The 15,662-nt window shown below is 40.6% G+C and overlaps 1 protein-coding gene across 1 annotated transcript in view; it reads right to left on the bottom strand.

Moving 5' to 3' along the window:
- The window catches only part of LOC140197484 (uncharacterized), a 138,315-nt gene that overhangs the window by 34,147 nt on the left and 88,506 nt on the right, over positions 1–15,662 (bottom strand). The window contains exons 14-16 of the mRNA XM_072257445.1: positions 12,859–14,683; positions 10,678–10,860; positions 3,968–4,110 (exon numbers count right to left, since the gene is read on the bottom strand). Of these exons, the coding sequence (XP_072113546.1) occupies positions 3,968–4,110; positions 10,678–10,860; positions 12,859–14,683 (2,151 nt within the window). The remainder of the gene's footprint in view (positions 1–3,967; positions 4,111–10,677; positions 10,861–12,858; positions 14,684–15,662) is intronic.

The following is a 15,662-nucleotide window of genomic DNA, read 5'->3' as shown; positions in this document are numbered from 1 at the left end:
TACAAACTGCAGATTTTAAAATACTTGGACCTTCAATGTTTTTCTTAATTTCTGGTTTTTCGCCTCGATCGTCTTCAAACAATTCTTAAATATACTCAGTCCATCTGTTCATAATCTCATCTTTTTCCATGATAATGGTACCGTCCTTTGCTTTCAAACATCCACCTGAAGAACAGAGGAGCTCTTTACCGTGCTTGATTTGTTGATGTAACCTTTTTGGATCAGTAATAGGGATTCTTTCTTTTGCTCACATTCCTGGTTTAACCATTCTTCTTTGGCTTTTTGATTTAAGCTTTTAACTTTTTTATCTAAGGACTAAAGGATTTGCTTTCTTCCATTAGATTTTTGATTTCATTTGTCATCCATTTATTCTTTGTGCTTTTTTCTTTTTTAGGAATCACTGACTTTGCTGATTCTACCAAGGCATCCTTTAGAGAGTTAAATTTCATTTCTACATGATTGCTATCATCTTCAACAGACTCTATTTCTAGACTTTGAAATCTATTCCTTACTTCAATTGTAAATTTTTATCTTAAGTTTTCTTCTTTAGTTAATTGCAAGTAGTCAAGGGATTGTTCAGGTTTTTGCCTCTAGTTTTTTTAAGTTTTACTTTTTACATAACATACTACTGGGTTATGGTCACTATTACAGTCTGCACCTGGATATGTTTTGCATTGAGTCAATGAGCTTCGAAATCTTTAGTTTATAGTAATAAAGTCAATTTGATTTCTAGTGTTCTCACCTGGACTTTTCCAGGTCCACAAGCGTCTTGGATGGTTTTTAAAGTAGGTGCTCATAATGACCTGATTATTCATCTTGCATCATTCTACCCATTTCTCACCTCTTTCATTTCATTCCCCTAGTCCAAATTTTCCTATGGTATTTCCATCAGCACCTTGTCCTACTTTAGCATTTAGATCTCCCATGACAATAACAATATCTTGAGATTTGCATCCATTCTTTACTTGTTAAAGCTCTTCATAGAATTTATCTACATCTTCATTTGTTCCATCTGTTGTTTGTGCTGTTACGTACCCCGTAACTGGGTTGCCAAACCAGCAGAAATGGACCACTCAGTTGGAGTCTGGATTACTGGAACTAAGAAAGTTTTATTAAAGAAATAAGCAACACAGTACTCCAATAGTAAGGATATAAATGCAACAGGTTAGCATTAAAAAACACACACGTACACAGAACTAGGATAATAGGGTCAATCAGGCTCTATCGCAGTCTAGGGGTAAAATGTTCAATCACAAGTGACAGAGTTCAGTTTAGTTCAGTTCGCAGTAATCGCCGTCGTGCCATTGGGGAGAGAGAGAGTGAATGCTGATATTCAAATCAGATTCAACAGACCTTTGATATTCCTCACAGTTAGCTTTCGGGCGAGCCCTTTGTAATGTCTTCTGAGGTCACCGACTGTGACCCCTCCGTTCCAGACACGATCATTCTTCAGCGGTGAACCCGGCACCCAGGCAAGGGCGGACACACACCAGGTTTCCGCCAACCATATCTTTCTATCCTGTGCGTCTATGGCTGGTCCCACGACCAGACCTCCAAAACTCCCACCGACTTGTGGGGGCGCACCGCTTCCAGGGTCTTGTTACCTCGTGGTGTCGTGTGTGTTGTCTTAGCGAACCTGCCCCTTTTTATCCCCCTGCTGAGGTATCGCCTGTTCATCACACTTCAAACAGTTTCAGGGTTCAAAAGGAGCCGGTCTTGACAATACTCAGACCGGTGTCTCCTTCTGTTAAACTCTCTCGTCTCTTCATTAACATTTCCAAATGCTACTCCATTGTCTTTACTTATCTCTCTCTCCTGAAGACAGGTGGCAGATCAACTGTTGATCCCACTGGTACTAGCACAGGACAGTTAACATCTTAGTCTATGTGTACTTTTGTAACCCTCTTTCGTCACAGTGCATATACCTGTACAATTGCTAAATCAAATGGTTGTCCTCTGAATCTAACAAGGAGCATTCTTTCTGATATTGGCCAATGTCCTAAAACACTTTTTGTCATGTTTTCATCCATGAGAATTCCTACTCCATTAGTATGGGATGTTCCACAAGAATACACTAGTGTTTTATTTCTAATCTGACATGTTCCAGTACCTATCCAATGAAATTCACTAATTCCCTTGATGTTGATCTTTAGTCTTTCCATTTCATTTATCACATTGTCCAATCTTCCTGCTTGATATAGAGTTCTTACATTCCAAGTGGCAATAATTTTCTTTTGTGTTACTTTAATTTTATGAGCATTAGCTTGATGACGGTCGGGGATCCCCTGCTGGCCAGAATCAACCGTACCAAGCGAAACATCTTCAGAGTTGTCTTGAAGATCCTCTTGACGCTGTTGTTGTGTGATACATTTTGTGAGTTTGACCATGGTTTGCTTAGCAAATTGCAATGGTGGTTTGCTATTGCCTACCGTTGGGCGAACTAAAGAAATTGCCATTTCTCTTCCCAAGTGTTCGTCTGCCTATACTATAGCCATTGACATTTGAGGTCCTAGCTCATCCGCCTTCTCCGTCATAAGTTCAGTTACTTAACCTGCCGGATCTGCCGTTGGCCTTTGCTCGTATCCTGAGCGGGAACCCTTGCAGGTGCTACCGTTCTGGGTCAGAGCGGCCCTGGAAGCAATGAATGACTAAGGGGTAACTCCACTTTCCTCAAAGCTCTGAAAATCCCCAATCACAGCCTCATCACCGGTTGCAGTTTAGAGTCATACCCAATACTGAAATTCGGAACCTATCCTCGCCTCTGCCTGTTTACGCTGAAGCCTGTTGAGCCAAAGCCCTCCCACTCTGACTCAGTCCACTCCGACGATGGCCTCTTTGCTAGACGAAACTTCTTTTATAGTGCGCTAGCTGACTGACTTCAGCTCCTCCACTCCCAATTGGTTGGCTGTTTTAAAAAAAACTGAAAAAGCCTGCGATTCCTCTCCTTCTCAGCTCTGACAACGGCCGCCTCGCTAGACGAAACTTCTTTTATAGCGCGCTAGCTGACCGACTGTCTTCAGCTCCTCCACTCCCAATTGTTCACACAACAGGCAAATCATACTGAAGCTCACAGACATGAAGCCTGTGGCAGGACATTGCCTCAGCCTCTCGGCTTGTAAAGAGCAGAGTAAGTGTTGTGGAGCAGCAAGCAGCCTGACCCTTGCTTCCGGTCCCAACACCCTGTCTTTTTCAGTCTATCTGGGCTGACGTTTAAATTGTGCAAATACTGGGTTGTGACCCGCACTTGGATCCAGGCCCTACCGCATCAATACACCCTGGGCCTGGTCCCGCCGCCACGGCCTGGTCTGTACCTGACTTTTCCGAATCAATTTAGTAGTTAGCCTAAAATGAATAAAACAAGACTTAACTTTATACTGTGAGGACAGTGGTTCAATGTACTTTAGAAATTCTGAGATAAATGCAGAAGCTTTATCATTCAAATAAACTACAAACAATGCTTAAATCCTAAATTTTGGATGGCTTCAGGGCTCTTGGATTTTAGACTCAAATTTATTACAGTACAAAAAAAAAACACTTTTGGTCCAATGTGTTCTTACCTTTTTTTGCATAAACAACCAAGCTCCTACCATTTCAGGTTTACCTAGTTAATGTAATTTTATTCTATATTCTCTATTTAAACAAATCCATAATTTGTATTGATACTTTAATATTTTATTGCTATGAGCATTTACACCACTGGAATTTACAGGGAAGGGAATTCCTTCAGGCATGTTATTGAGTCTTAATTGGTTGAAATGCACAACATCTCAGTGATCAGCTATCACTTCGGCTGATTTCCACAGTTGATTGTTCACTTGAATAGATTAATTTTATGCTATTTGCTTCACAAGCAGAGGGCAGACCGTGGAAAGGGAGGGGCATTTAAAAGCAGTATGGATTCAGCATAACACTCTCATCATTTAAAATTATTTTCTAAAAAATTAAACTTTTGATGCTACACACATACCTCGTAATGAGAGCTGCTCACAGCATCTTGCAATGGCGATAGCCCATCCACTCCTCCACAGTTGACATCAGCACCTGCTTTCAGTAATTCTTGTATAATATTAGTTAAACCTCTGCAAGAAGCTTCATGAAGTGCTGTCCAACCTTGATAGATAATTGCAGAATATACAAACTATCACTCAAGGTATCTTTTTTCACTTCAATAATTTGAATGTGGACTATGCTTTCCTATCTCTGGTACTGTATTACTTTGTATGTTATATTTATAAGGCAGCCTGCAACAGGACAAACACTCTGAAATACACAGGTTTTGATTATGATAATTATTCAGGTTTATACTAACCTATGCATTTTATAAGACACTGCTGCATTTAGCAGAGGAAACCTAATTTGTACAGGACCTGCAGGCATCTGATATCAGTGGCTCTCCACTGGTCGAGGTCAACCATGGATGTTGCATCCTAGCTGTCAACGTTGTTGGTGCAGCACCATCTGTGGATGTGGGACCAATGTGAAAGAGGGAGTCTCTGTTGCAAACGTCACATCTATAATTGATCTCAGCTCTGCTGGGGCTGCAGCATTTCTTTCTATGTCTGTCTTTCTGCAGTTTTCAGGAAATTTTCCTTGCCTGACTTAAGGTGTTGCTTCAGGGTGCCACGGTGAGATCAATAAATGCAATGTAGAGAGGCTTCTTTTGTTCTCTGCACTTCTCCTGGAGTTGGCGGAGACAGAAAATCATGTCCACAATTGACCTTCCAGCATGGGTGCTACTCTGTGACTCCCGGTAGACACGTTCAGCCAACCTCTATAGGTGGACCACGAAGACTCAGACAAAGGCTTTGCCAACAACACTTACGAGTGAAATGCACCTATAGTTGTTACAGTTGCTTTCTCACCTTTGTTTTTTTAGAGGTAATGATCTTGGCATTCCTCATAAGCTGTTGATACAGTTCCTTCCTGCCAGTATTGACAGAGGACTTCATGCTGTGGGTGCAGTAGGGTAGTCAGGCAGTGCTTGATCAGGTCTGGGAGAACCCCATTGTTGCCTGGTGCCTTCCTTGAGGCCAAGCTGCCAATGATCTTGCTGAGCTCCTTGAGGAACACACATCAAAGTTGCTGGTGAACGCAGCAGGCCAGGCAGCATCTCTAGGAAGAGGTGCAGTCAACGTTTCAGGCCGAGACCCTTCGTCAGGACGAAGGGTCTCAGCCTGAAACGTCGACTGCACCTCTTCCTAGAGATGCTGCCTGGCCTGCTGTGTTCACCAGCAACTTTGATGTGTGTTGCTTGAATTTCCAGCATCTGCAGAATTCCTGTTGTTTGAGCTCCTTGAGGGTCAGCTCTGCATCCAGTTCTTTCATTGTCAGCAGTCAATGGCATCATCTGTTCTTTTATGGTCTTTGACTGCCAAATGCAGGCAGAAAATCTAAGGCCTAGCTGAAATATGGGGATTTTCTGAAAGATTTATTGCATTTTGAAATGGTATCACTCAGCTCAATTGCGTTCTAGTGCTGGTGGCTCTGGATTTCCTAAAGCAGATTACTTGTCCACTTGTTCAGATAGGGAACAGTCAAAGAGGGAGTGAAAATGGTATCATTGTCTCCCCACTCTACATGGAATGCAGTATTGCTGATGCCATTTGGTAAATTGATTTGAACTTCCTTGCTGGTATAGCTCATCAAGATTTCTAGTGATTTATTATTTCTTCACTCAGTTGAAACTTTCTCAGAGAATGTACACAATCCTTTCCAAACTATTATTTGTACTTTTGTTCATCTCTGGATTCCTGATCAAATAAATGTGACATGAATCTTGTGTATAACTATTAATAATCTTAAATCTGAAGTCAATATGCTTTTGCTCATCAAGGTAAATAGACTAAAACTACATATCAGCCATATCTCATGGAACATATGAATACACAAAGTTAGGAAAAAGAAAGAGGAGTGGACCATGTGGTCATCAAACATGTAACATCAGTCTATAGGATCAAGACTAATGTTCAACCTTAACTTTCTCACACTATACAAAATCGCTTGATTTGCTTAGAGTCAAAAAATAATATCAAAATCAGGCATGGACAACTGTGCAAATAAGGACCTCTGGAGTAGAGAATTCCAAAGATTCACCACCATCTGATTGATTTCTTTCATTCACCATCCCAACAGAGGCACACCTTAAACTAAGTGCAAAACTCCTCATAATGGACTCTACTATGAGAAGCCATCTTTTAATATTTAATAATTCAAGAACTCAAAGAATGCTAATTAAGTTTATGAGTTATGTAAGGAAAGGGAATCTTTCAAGAACAGAAAAAAAGATCCTGTTTAAAATAACAAAGGTACCAAAGACGTAGAATTCGGTGATTTCGATGTATGTTTTTGATCAATGTCAACTGCACTAATTTTTCATACTACAGTGGGGCATGATAAATATTTTTTTAATATGATGTTCAAGAAAGACAGAGACGTAACTAATAGGACCAAGATAAATGAAAAGGTGTTTCCTTTGTCAAAAATATTAAGACCAGATACAACTTCAGGTTAAAGAGAACACTTAAGGAAAAAAATCAGGAGGTCTAAAAGAAAACATGAGGTTGTTCTAGCAGACAGGCGAAGGAGAATCCTAAGGGACTCTATAGGTATGTTAAGGACAAAAGGATTGCAAGGGACAAAATTGGACCTCTGGAAGATCAGAATGGTAATCTATGTGTGTGGAGCCAAAAAAGATGGGGGAGATCTTAAATGATTTTTTTTAGGAACATAGAAAACCTATAGCACAATACAGGCCCTTTGGCCCATAATGCTGTGCCGAACATGTACTTACTTTAGAAATTACCTAGGGTTAGCCATAGCCCTCTATTTTTCTAAGCTCTATGACCTATCCAAGAGTCTCTTAAAAGACTCTATTGTACCTGCCTCCATCACTGTCTCTGGCAGCCCATTCCATGCACTCACCACTCTCTGTGTAAAAAAACTTACCCCTGGCATCTCCTCTGTACCTACTTCCAAGCACCTTAAAACTGTGCCCTCTTGTGTTAGCCATTTCAGTCCTGGGAAAAAGCCTGACTATCCACACGATCAATGCCTCTCATCATCTTATACACCTCTGTCAGGTCACCTCTCATCCTCCGTCGGTTGAAGGAGAAAAGGCCAAATTCACTCAACCTATTCTCATAAGGCATGCTTCCCAATCCAGGCAACATCCTTGTAAATCTCCTCTGCACTCCTTCTAATCCAATTTACTACCTCATCTTGAAGGCCAAATGACTAAACCTTCTTGACCAACCTCTCATGTGGGACCTTATCAAATGCCTTGCTAAAGTTCATGCAGTCTACATCCACTGCCTTGCCTTCATTCAACTTACTCGAAAAACTCATTAAGATTGGTTAGACATGACCTATCACACACGAAGCCATGCTGACTATCCTTAATCAGTCCATGTCTATCCAAATACCTATATATGGTTTTTAGAATAACTTCCAATAACATTCCCACTACTGATGTCAAACTCACTGGCCTATAATTTCTTTGTTTATTTTTATAGCCTTTCTGAAACAGCGGAACAACATTGGCTACCCTCCTGTCCTCTGGTGCCCGAGCTGTTGTTAAGGATGATTTAAATATCTCTGCTAATGTCTGCTTTTGCCTCCCTCTGGGTCCCAGAGAACACCTTGTCAAACCCTGAGGATACAGTCACCCTAATTTGCCAAAGGACAGCAAACACCTCCTACTCTGTAATCTGTATAGGGTCCATGAAGTTGACGCTGCTTTGCCTCACTTCTATAGACTCCGTGTCCGTCTCTTGAGTAAATACAGATGCAAAAGTTAGAAATAGGAAGGGGTCAATAACTCTACTGGGTGTTTTTTTGTAGACCACCCAATAGTAACAGGGACATTGAGGAGCAGATAGGGAGACAGATTCTGGAACTGTACAATAATAACAGGGTTGTCGTGATGGAAGATTTTAATTTCCCCAATATTGATTGGCATTTCCCTAGAGCAAGGGGTTTAGATGGGGTGGAGTTTGGTAGGGTGTTCAGGAATGTTTCCTGACACAATATATAGATAAGCCTACAAGAGGAGAGACTGTACTTGATCTGATATTGGGAAATGATACTATCTCCTTTACCATAGCATTGGCGAGGGATAGGAGCAGACAAGTTAGGAAAATGTTTAATTAGAGTAGGGGGAAATATGAAACTATCAGGCAGGACCTTGGAAGTATAAATTGGGAGCAGATTTACGGCAGAAATGTGGCAAATGTTCAGGGGATATAACACAGGGAAAGGGAACAAGTGTACAAAGGCTGTTGAAAATCTAGGCAAGAAGAAAAGCTTACAAGAGGTTCAAAAAATTAGGTAATGATAGAGATCTAGAAAATTATAAGGCTGGCAGGAAGGAGTTTAAGAATGAAATTAGGAGAGCCAGAAGGGGCTATGAGAAGGCCTTGTTGAGCAGGAGGAAGGAAAATCCCAAGGGATTCTACAAGTATGTGAAGAGCGAGAGGATAAGACATAAGAAAATACAACCAAGTGTGACAGTGGAAAAGTGTGTATGGAACCAGAGGAGATAGTGGAGGTACTTAATGAATACTTTGCTTCAGTACTCACTATAGAAAAGAACCATGGCAATTGTAGGGATGATTTACAGTGGACTGAAAAGCTTGAACATATAGACATTAAGAAAGAGGATGTGCTGGAGCTTTTGGAAAGCATCAAGTTGGATAAGTCACTGGGACTGGATGAGATATACCCCAGGCTACTGTGGGAGGCGAGGGAGGAGATTGCTGAGCCTCTGGCAATAATCTTTGCATCATCAATGGGGACGGGAGAGGTTCTGGAGGATTGAAGGGTTGCAGATGTTGTTACCTTGTTCAAGAAAGGGTGCAAGATAGCCCAGGAAATTATAGACCAGTGAGTCTTACCTCAGTGGTTGGTAAGTTGATGGACAAGATCCTGAGAGGCAGGATTTATGAACATTTGGAGAGGCACAATATCATTAGGAATAGTCAGCATGGTTTTGTCAAAGGCAGGTCGCGCTTTACGAGCCTGATTGAATATTTTGAGGATGTGACTAAACACATTGATGAAGGTAGAGTAGTAGATGTAGTATATATGGATTTCAGCAAGGAATTTGATAAGGTACCCCATGCAGAGCTTGTTGAGAAAGTAAGGAGGCATGGGATGCAGGGGACCTTGCTTTGTGGATTCAGGATTTTCTTGCCCACAGAAGGCAAAGAGTGGTTGTAGATGGGTCATATTCTGCATGGAGGTCAGTGACCAGTGGTGTGCCTCAGGGACCGGTTCTGGGACCCTTACTCTTCATGATTTTTATAAATGACCTGGATGAGGAAGTGGAGAGATGGGTTAGTAAATTTACTGATGACACAAAGGTTGGGGGTGTTGTGGATAGTGTGGAGGGCTGTCAGAGGTTACAGCGGTACATTGATAGGATGCAAAACTGTGCTGAGAAGTGGTAGATGGAGTTCAACTCAGATAAGTGTGAGGTGGTTCATTTTGGTAGGTCAAATATGATAGCAGAATATAGTATTAATGGTAAGACTCTTGGCAGTGTTCAGGATCAGATGGATCTTGGGGTCCGAGTCCATAGGACACTCAAAGTTACTGTGCAGGTTGACTGTGTGGTTAAGAAGACAGATTGGCCTTCATTAATCCTGGAATTGAGTTCATGAGCCGAGAGATAATGTTGCAGCTATATAGGACCCTGGTCAGACCCCACTTGGGAGTACTGTGCTCAGTTCTGGTCACCTCACTACAGGAAGGATGTGGAAACTATAGAAAGGGTGCAGAGATTTACAAGGTTGTTGTCTGGATTGGGGAACATGCCTTAAGAGAATAGGTTGAGTGAATTTGGTCTTTTCTCCTTGGAGCGACTGAGGATAAGAAGTGACCTGATAGAGGTGTATAAGATGATGAAAGGCATTGATCATGTGGGATAGTCAGAGGATTTTTCCCAGGGCTGAAATGGCTAACACGAGAGGGCAAAGTTTTAAGGTGCTTGGAAGTAGGTATGGAGATGTCAGGGGTAAGTTTTTTTCGTAGGGAGTGGTGAGTGCGTGGAATGGGTTGACAGAGATGGTGGTGGAGTTGGATTCGATAGGGTCTTTTAAGAGACTCTTGGATAGGACATGGAGCTTAGAAATATAGACAGCTATGGGTAACTCTAGGTAATTTCTAAAGTAAGTACATGTTTGGCACAACATTGTGGGCAAAAGGGCCTGTATTGTACTGTAGGTTTTCTGTTTTTCTATGAAAGACCAAACAGGTTAGTACTTGGAATGTAGAAGATTGAGAGGAGATGTGATAGTGGTTTACAAAATTATGAGGGGTATAGAGAGGGTTAAAGCAAGTATGCTTTTTCCACTGAGGTTGGGTGGGACTAAACCAGAGGTCATGGGTTAAGGGCAAAAGATGAAAAGTTTAAGGGGAACATGAGGAGAAACTTCTTCAGTTGTGTGAGAGTGGAATGAGCTGCCAGGACAAGTGGTGCATGTGAGATCAATTTCAATGTTTAAGAGAAATCTGAATAGGTACATTGATGGTATAGGTATGGAGTGCTATAACCCCAAAGCAGGTCGAGGGAGTAGGCAGTTTAAAATGGTTTGGCACAGACTGGATTGGCCTGTTTCTGTGCCGTACTTTTCTGTGAATCTAAAGGAAATAAAACAGATTGCTTTCAAAAGTACAAACCTGCATTGTCTTTCATGTTTACATCAATTCCAGCTGCAATTAGAGATCTTACTGAAGATACGTCTCTCTTTATTACAGCATGGTGTAGACGAGTCTCTCCTTTGCCATTTCTCTTGTTTAAAGCATGTAATTTTGGAGTTGTCAAACAAGATTTTGGTATGACAATGCCACGCACTGATGCACCTGTTTCAATGAAAAGAAACACTTGTCATAACTTTAAAATTTCTCCCCATAATCACAAGTTTTATCCTGAAGAAGAAGTTTCTACTGCAGTTGGATATCATAAAAATAAGAAATTCTGCAGATACAGGAAATGCAAAGCCACACACACAAAATGCTGGAGGAATTCAGCAAGACAGGAAGCATCTATGGAAATGAATAAAGTCAACGTTTCGGGCCAAGACCCTTCTTCAGAACTGGAAGCGAAGGAGGAAGACACCAGAATAAAAAGGCAGGGTGAGGGGAAGGAGGATAACTGGAAGGTAATAACTGAAGCCAGGTGGATAGAAAAGTTAAAAGGCTGGAGTGGAAGGAACCTGATTGAAGAGAATGGACAATTAAGAGAAAGGAAAGGAGGGGACCCATAGGAAGGTTGTAAATAGGTGAAAAGAGTTAAGAGGACTGAGTGTAGAACTGAAGAAGAGGGGAGAGGAAGGGATTTTTTTTTTAAAACCAGAGGGGAAATTAATATTCACGCCATCAGGTTGGAATCTACCCAGGTGGAATTTGAGGTGTTGCTCCTACACCATGAGGGTGTATTCATCATGGCACAAGAGGTGGCCATGGACCAATATGTCAGAATAGGAATGGGAACAGGAACTAAAAAGTTTGGCTTCCTGGAAGTTTTGCTTTTGGTGGATGGAGCAGAGGTGCTCGACAAAGCAGTCCCACAATTTACGACGGGACTCACCAATGTATAGGAAACTACATTGGGAGCACCAGACACAAGAGATGACCCAAGCAGATTTACAGGTGAAGTGTTGCCTTGTCTGGAAGGAATATATATGTCCCTGAATGGAGGTGAGGGAAATGGTGAATGGGCAAGTGTAGCACTTTGCCCACTTGCAGGGATAAATGCTGGGAGATTAGTGGGGAGGGATGAATGAATGGACAAGGGAATCACGATGGGAGTGATCCCGGGGGGTGATGGTGGTGGTAAATAGATGTTTGGTGATGGGATCCCTTTGGAGATGGCAGAAGTTGCAGAGAATGATATGTTAGATGCGGAACCTGATGGGGTGGTAGGCAAGGACAAGAGGAACCCTATCACTGTTAAAGCAGTGGGAAGATGGGGTGAGTGCATTTGTATATTCTTGAGTTAGAGTTTATTTTTGTTTGGCCTATATAGATCATTTTTATTTTTATTTTGTTGAGATACAACGTGGAGTAGGCCCTTCTGGCCCTTTGAGCACAGCACCCAGCAACCCCTGATTTCATGCTAACCTAATCGCAGGACAATTTACAATGACCAATCAACCTACCAACTGGACTGTGGGAGGAAACTAGAGCACCAGAGGAAACCCAAATGGACTCGGGGAGAATGTAGCACAAACTGCTTACAGGCAATGGCGGGAATTGAACCCAGGTTGCCTGAACTGTAAAGTATTGTGCTAACCACTAGACTACCATACTGCTCCCTTTTTTTTAAGGGAATGGGGATAATTTGTTTAACCAAGGAGTTAAAAGAAAAATAGATCAATCTAACAAGGTGAGAAAAGGGCAGTCTATCTGAAATATTAACTTAAATTCAGGCATGTTTTAAGAAGTGAAGAGAAAATTTGAATTAATGAAAACAATCTTTAGAGAAGCAAAAATGTTAGAATCAGAAAGAACCTTGTTGTTCAGTGAGATACAAATGGGAGGTGAGAAATGGAAATAAACAAACTGAGGTTAGATTTTACACATTTTTTGAGAATGAAGAATTGTGAAATTGATGGGATTTCCCCCATCTGCTGAGATGATTGTCCAAAGTTGTACTTGAGGACATCAGGCTTGTGACAATCAAGTGGGACAGGCTGAAAGTGACATTTAACCAGGATAAACTCTAATTAGTGAAGGAACATTGAGAACAAGTAGGGGAGGTTTCCTGCATATTACAATTTGGGAAAGCATAATTTTGGTGTGAAATTAAACAGTAACTTCAAAATGTAAAGCAACCGGTTTTACTTCTTTAGTGGATACCTGAAGATTCTGTGGTGCACAGCTTGCAGGATCTCTTTCTTCCCTTGTTTTTACTTTTTGCATGTGTAATTACTTCTGGAGTATGTACATTGCTTGTTCCATCTGAATTGTGCAATGCATTATTTCTTTTGTCATCACTGCTACCTGTTTCGGCTATTACATGCTCAGGTCCACTTTTATTTGTCTCTTGTGCTGGTTCTCCGAATTGGTATTTTGCAAATGTATCATTGATATTTTCTCCACCTTCATTTGCATTTACTTCTTCAGCTGTCGCCATGTTAGTTGCCCTGGCCAAGTGCTTTGCATCATTTAAATTACTGGTACAGAGCTCAGACAAATTGGCATTAGATTCATAGGTTTGATATTCCAAATGTAACATTGTAGTTGCAGCATTAAACTTGCAATCTGAGACCATATCACAAGTAGGTGGCTTATTGTTATACTGATCATTTGTTGTCATCAAATCTCTGGAATGTTCTTCCTGGCTTATGAGTTCTAATATTACAGTTTCACTGTGGTCTGGAGTTGAGGTGACATTATTACAGGTTTTATATTCTGTGATAAAATGATCAACTCTTTCATAATCTGAAGTTGTGGAGCTGACTTTTTGCTGTAAAGAAATGTGTTCTGAGGTTACAGGTTCAAGTAGATCCTGTCCAGATTCATGTTCATAAATCATAGGGATATTACATCTAAATTCTGAAACATCAGAAAGTATCACATTACTATCAGGATTGTATTCTAGAGTCTTGTTCTTAGTGTGATTGTGCTGCTTAATTTCAACTTTTGGTAATGTATCATCCATTATGGTGAGTTCAGCCGTAGCAATGGATTCAGTGCTTGGAATGTACTCAATAAATTTATTGATTTTTGTGGAGTCATCTTGGTCAGGCAAGTGAGAGTTCCTATTTTTTAGGGATGTTGTATTGTTGGAGATGCTTTCATGAATACAGTGTCCTCCTGCTCTTTCATATTCAGTTTTCTGAGACATTTCCACATTTAAATTACAAGGGGTCACTTTACTCAGCATTTCTTCGCTGACATGAACTTCTGAATATTTTATCAATTGTGCAGGTTGTTCATCAGTGTTGCATGCACTCAGCAATTCTTTTGTGAGTAATTTACCACCTGCATCAGTGGTATTAGATTTGTTTCTTACACCCTTTAACATATTTATGGTGCAAAGTGTATCAGTCAATTCAACTTCCAGAGAAGTTAATTGACTTCCTGTGTGAGTTGTAATGTTTTCATGACACCTGAGATCAGCAATACTTTTATTTTTGTTCACAGCACCACAGGGTTTAAGTACTAATGGATGTTGCTGTGAATTTTCTCTACTAGATTGTTTGGATGAATTTTCAATACTGTGTTGTTTGGATGTAGTTGAATTTTCCTCTGCTTGGACTTCAAATCCAGTTGAATTTCTGATTCTTGCAGAACGCCTCAGTGATATTTGAGCTCCAGATGTACTACCAGTAGCTACATTATCATTATAACTGGTGAGCTTAGTCTCAACTGCATTTACAGATACAGAGGTAGATTTAATCTGAATTTCTAAATTGTTAGATTGTGTGATTTTCTGTCCAGAATAGGTAGCAAACTGGTTCTGCAAGTTCACCATGTAGCGAGTCACAGGTCTTCCCAGAGGCTGCTCCACATCATGCTGCTTTGTTTTATTTTCATTCATATCGCAATAAGTCCCTGGGCGTCGATTCGTTTTGTTGGGTTGAACAATGTTTTTTACTTGATGCGTGCTTCCTGTTTTTCTCTTAACAGATGGCACTGTATCAGGATTCTGGCTGTTCATAGTAGAATTCTTGAAAACCTAGAGTTATATAAAAATCAGTAAGTAACCATAACTAAGCAATGGTGAAACTAAAGAACAGGGCAGTATCTTGCAATTTAAATGGTTTCCTCAACTATCTTGGCCCATTTGAAATCAAGATTATAGTGTAATTCTCTAGCTTTCATAAAGTTATGCTAAGTTCAATTTCAAAAAAGGTGTTTATCCTCAGGAGAATCTACACTGTCCTCGACTTGTCTTCTATACTAGTACCTAACAAAGTAAATGTTTCAAATTTCAGCTGTGTGCCTCCACCACCTCTATTGATATCTCAATCCTTCTCTTCAGCCTTTGATAGGCTGTACCTATGACCCATTAACACTGAGAAGACCTTTAGTCTCCACCACAATATGGTGAATGGACCTGGGGCAGGGGTCCTGCCAAAATCAAAACTGAGCAACAGTGTGCAGATTTTTAAGTGCCAGTAGTGGCATGTCTTCTGTAATTTTAGTGATGGTGTAGGCATTAGGGCCTCAACTTTTTAGCATTTATATAAATCATTTGGAGTAAGTCATCCAAGCTTTGGTTGCTAAATCTGTCATTGAAGAAAAATTGGTAGCAAAGTATATTATAAAAGCTTGGTTGAGAAACCACTGTAAATTGTTCCTCGTGCATATCTGGATGGTAGAATCTTGGGAGAGTGGATTGGAGTGTAGGTTACAGGACACAATTAGTTGTGAGTGGGATTGTTATGTGAATCAGAATTGACTCAATAGAACAGAATGACTTCTTTCTATGTCACACGGAAATACGGAAAAGGATACAGTACCTCGTATTATAGTTGATTTAACTGAGAATTATTTGTGAATCACATGCTCCTTTTTCACAGTAGATCCCAAAAAGCACAGAAAATTGTAAAGCATGAAAAACTAAAAATTCAAAAACTGTAATGTCAGTAGTTCAAATGTATTCATCCCCTTTGCTCAGCACTTGGTTGAACTAACTCTCACAGCCAGTTGTC

The sequence above is a fragment of the Mobula birostris genome, chromosome 5 (assembly GCF_030028105.1).
Source record: "Mobula birostris isolate sMobBir1 chromosome 5, sMobBir1.hap1, whole genome shotgun sequence".
In the NCBI taxonomy this organism is placed as follows: Eukaryota; Metazoa; Chordata; class Chondrichthyes; order Myliobatiformes; family Myliobatidae; genus Mobula; species Mobula birostris.
Note: the sequence above shows the minus strand (reverse complement) of the source record. Positions and strands in the feature narration are given on the sequence as shown.